At 36.0% G+C, this 4,874-nt stretch overlaps 1 protein-coding gene across 1 annotated transcript; it reads right to left on the bottom strand.

The window, feature by feature from the left end:
• Nucleotides 1-1,740: 1,740 nt before the first annotated feature.
• LOC111367967 (uncharacterized protein At3g28850-like) lies at nt 1,741-3,984 on the bottom strand. The gene has a single exon (XM_022989118.1). The coding sequence runs from the start codon at nt 3,164-3,166 to the stop codon at nt 1,946-1,948; it is 1,221 nt and encodes a 406-aa protein (XP_022844886.1). The 5' UTR covers nt 3,167-3,984; the 3' UTR covers nt 1,741-1,945.
• Nucleotides 3,985-4,874: the final 890 nt, after the last annotated feature.

Below are 4,874 nucleotides of genomic sequence, written 5' to 3'. Positions count from 1 at the left end.
GATACATGACCTAATTTGCTCTAAACAAAGTGCAATCGAAGTTTTAAAAAAATAGCCCACTAATTTTGGGCTTTTTTTTTTTTTTTATTAATTAACAGATCAAGAACCCAATGTGTGAAACAGTGTATTTATATGTTGAGATCTCCGCACCATGGCCCATGGGTTTTTGTGCAATCCAATCTTTAAATGATCTTGGCATACGTCAGTTCCTTATCTTCATCCCATCGAAAAGACACAGAATTCAATCGTTTATCTATGGAGAAAAAAAAAAAAGATCGCTGAACTTAATTACTTCCATTTGTTACATGGTAAGTACAATTACTAAATATTAATAACATACAATATTTGGACATCATTGGTTCTATTTTAAAAATCGAACCTAAATTGTGTGTCATTCCAAACTCATTTAATGTTATTATCATCCTTCGTCGAGCTCACAAAATATGCTAGCCAGGTGAGGGGCACATGAAATCTGATTGCAAAAAGTTGTTTGTTTATGTATTACTTATTGTTTTGCTGGTTATTGTTGGCATCCGTTTGTGAGCAATGGATAATCCCATGGAAGTTGATTGATTAGATCACCTTATGTAGTTTATCTTGTCCTCCTTTTTTCTGGATTTAAGACCCATATTGTTATGATTTATCAACTATACGGCATTTATCTTTCAAGATTTAGTGGAAAAGTAAATTGCATATCCCCACATTTTTGGATTATTATTGTGTTTCTTAGTGGCTAATTGAATGATAGTTTCAAGAATTGGATACCATTGATACAAATTTCTGTATAATTTTAAGAAGAATAATGTTATTATTATTATCTTTAAAATAACAAGACTTAAGATCGACCAGTGATATATCGGGTAATAAGCTTCAACATCAAGAAGTAAACAATCCTAATCACTAGCTAAAACTTCGAAATGATCGTTCAGTCATAAAAAGGGTAGGGGTGTAGACACGGCTAGAATGCTATTGATTAGATCGAGTAAGACATGCAACTCCAATGAACAATGACTCAGAAGATTCATTATCACCTAGATCGGTGATGATTTCTACTCACGATGAGTAACATTACTCTTTCAAAAATTTGAGATCCCTTTCGAGGAATTGTTTAGTTGAAACAATAAAATCTTCAAGTAGTATTGATTCAGTTGGTCCAACCGCTGAACAATTTAACTAAGATGCTTTTGAGCTATAAGCACATATTGCTTCTGTACTTGGTTTGGCATAAATTGTGCTGATCGCGATTCTTTTTTCTCACCTAATAATTAGGTAAAAATAATAATAATTAAATAACCTTTAATCACTTAGATATGGGTTGCAGTTAACATTAAATAATTGAGTTGTCGGGGGGATTTACAAAGTATATGAAATTTGAAAAAGAGAGCAAGTCGGCCCCGAAAGGTTCACGAGAATGATTGAGCCGACCTACTACTAGAATGTCACATAAAAAATGGAGAGATGCTACAGTGGTGGGGCCTGTCTATTACGGGGCTGGCACAACCTCAACCCCAGATCTGATCAGATCAGATCTGGGGCTGACCTGTCACAGGGCTGTCCCTAGCCTTGTCCATTTAGCAATTTTGTCAAAAATATAGACAACTGTGTATTCACGTAGTCATTGGTCAACTAACCAGATTTTCATGCTTTCCACTTTGGCCTGCCAATGGACTGTGACCTGTGGACCCTATTCCTTGCTTTTCTAAATATCATTTTTTACAATTTATATTGACTCACATTCCAGATTAAAGAAGAGAGAAAAAACGCGTACATTCTTCAACCGTTTTGACAACACTGAGTTAGATTTCGCAATTTCTAAAACAAACATGAACCTATTTAAAAGTACCGCATTAATAAAATAAAAAACTCTCATGCTATACAAGAAACAACTCACGAAAATAAAATCGAAAATCAAGAAAGACAGTTTCTTACTTTGCTTATTTAAAACTTAATCACAACATATCGAACATCGTACAAGTCCATTTTCATTACAATCCTGGCACCGATGAAAGCCGTATTCGTTCTCACTTCCATTGTATTCGTTATCGTCATATTCATCCTTGTAATAAATTTTACAACTCCCATAACATGTTTCACATGGCACAAATCTAATATCCCCACACACGTCACAAACTCTACCACCATATCCTCCACCTCTGACACCATCGTCCATCAATTGGCATCTTTCAACCATTTTCTCAAGCTTTCCGTCTTCATTCAACCGGCGTATTTCCTCAGCTCCGCCTATGTATTTTCTTCCCAAGAAAACTCTCGGTAAGCCTCCGGCATTGAACCCGTCTCCCAATAAGTCCTTCAACTCCTCCTTGAACCCCGAATGCATCGATACATCCCTCTCATCAACCTTAACACCTAATCCTTTTAGGATCACTCTAACATGGCAACAATCCTCGTATGTCTTCCTCACCCCTCTTAGACTTGTGAAGTACACTATCAACTTGTCTGTACCGCGCGGCGCAATCTTTTCACTATCCATTTGCTTGAGATGAATTGGATTGGCCGGTGGGAGATCCTCTTCCAGTGCCTTTCTGAAAGAAGCAATCACTTCAGGATCAAATTCAGAAACAATAGATGTATCATTCGAACTCAAATCAGTATCAGCCAATTTGAGCCACAAAGGCTTAGGCGGCGCCTCGCCAGTTTCGTTCACTCTTGGCGTTGGTTGCTCGTCAAGATCAGACAGATTAGGATTCCGGGATACACGAAAGGAAAAGCTACGAAGATGATGGGAGGGCCTAAGAGGACTAATGTCATCAAGACCCTCCATTAACTCCCAAGCATTGATCAATTCTGGCTCGCCCGGAGGAGTCCTAATGGGCGTTTTGGGAACAATTTTTGGGATTTTCTCATTGATCATCTTAGACCAAGTCTTGGCCTCAATGATCCCCATTGCAAACTCCTCTTTCACCGCGTTTTGTTTATCGATTTCTTTATTTTCAATCGGAGTTTTTTCTATGTAACTTCGATTCTGAATCATTGGATCATCAAGCTTCAAAGAACCTAACGTTGAGGAAGTAAGAGACACCAAGTGGTAGCTATCCCCTGTATCTTGAGGCAGGTGGTGCACGTGCATTGAGTCGCTCCGCCTCACCGGAGAATAAGACCTCCGGCAATTCCGGCACACTTTTTCCTTTGACGATGTACAACCCATTTCCACAAAAAGAACGACCAAGTAATCAAATTTAATTCAAAGAAATTCACTATATATGAAACTGAGAACTGAAATTTGGGGATTAGGGAATGGATTATGAATGAACTGGCTGTGTAATGGACTGGGTGGAAATTCCAATGTTTTAAGTCAAATCGAGGAATAAAAAATTAAGGAAACTGGGATTTTTGAGCCTGCATCTGCAACGATTTAGGAACAAGATAAATTAAATTTATAGTACCAATGTCAGTACAGAATATTGGTAGAAGATATCTCTGAAAAACAAGGTACGGAGTGATCCATTCATAGAAAAACTCAAACTGAAGCTTAACAAATCTTTCTGACAACAAGAACACCATATAGATCGCTTACTGGAATAATTAATAACACGACAAGAAATCTTAAAGAAACGACAATCTTTCAACAAATAAGATCATGAATTTCAATAAAAAAAGAACCCATAATAGATCTGAGAGGAGATTTCTCAAACTCCAAGTCAAAATAAGAAGGCAAAACAAGAGAGACCTATTTTCCTCAGTACTTTTTCTCTCTCTAAAAGGGCACTACGCGGATGAGACAGCCTTGATGATGAAGAATTGCAGTGGGTGGTGTACAACAAATAGAAGAAAAAGAAAATCCCTCCTTTTTGAGAATAGAATGTTGCTTTTGTACTTTGATCGTGTGCGTGTGTGAAACAATATTTTATTGTTTGACAAGAATGTGAGAGAGAGAGAATGTGGCAAAAAGACAGTGGAAGGAAGGATCATAGAATGCGGGATTTATTGCTTGAATGGCTCAAACCGCGCAAGATGTATGCATGAGTTCCCACATATAAGAAACGGACCGACTTCAGCCTGCTTAATATTTGTAATAAATCGCGTAAAAATGGGAGTCCAATGCAAGATAGTGGAGTCAAGACTAAATCATTTGAATAAGTTCTGCGTTTAGTTAAAAGAGATTTTCTTTTTGAGGAGTGACACGATTTTAATAAAAAGTTACGAAAGGGAGGGGTATATCAAAATTAATTAAAAAATGAAGGTAATTATGAAAAAAGACTTTCGTCTGTGAGTGGAAGTAGCACAGTTTAATAGAGCAAAATTAACTTAGAAAATGAAGGTAACTAAGAAAAAAGACTTGTTTGTGAGGGTAAGCAAGTCAATTTGATAGAGCAAATTACAAGAGGGAGAGCTATACCAAAATTAACTTCTAGGTAATGGCAAAGAAAAATTCTCATTCATATCTCTGTCCAAAGAAGATATTAAATTTTGTTCCACTCTCTCTCCATCTCATAAATATAGTTCCATTTTCTTTTTTCGTCTGTCTCAAATTATAGCCGTATTTCTTATTTGAGAGTGTGGCTAATATATTGGTTTCCTAATATATCCCTATTTAATGTGTTTTGTTATCACGAATATAATTTAATTACCTTAAATATTGATTGTATTAATGTAGGGGTATATTAGAAAAATGATATTAAAATTTATCATTTCAACTATAATAACTAAATTCTCTTAATCTGCATGGAAAAAGAAATAGGACTATTTTTATAAGATGGAGGAAGTGCAATAAATTGCTCGGGATTTAATATTTAGAGGTAAATCACTAGTAATATGTCCTTTTTACAATGCATCTGGTATCCATTTTTGACAATGCTATAAGGTTACATTTGGCAAACAGTTACCGTATAAAGAATTTAGTATAAAATTGTAAT

The sequence above is a fragment of the Olea europaea genome, chromosome 18 (genome assembly GCF_002742605.1).
Source record: "Olea europaea var. sylvestris chromosome 18, O_europaea_v1, whole genome shotgun sequence".
NCBI lineage: Eukaryota > Viridiplantae > Streptophyta > Magnoliopsida > Lamiales > Oleaceae > Olea > Olea europaea.
The sequence above is the reverse complement of the archived record's forward strand: the minus strand, read 5'-3'. Positions and strand labels throughout refer to the sequence as shown.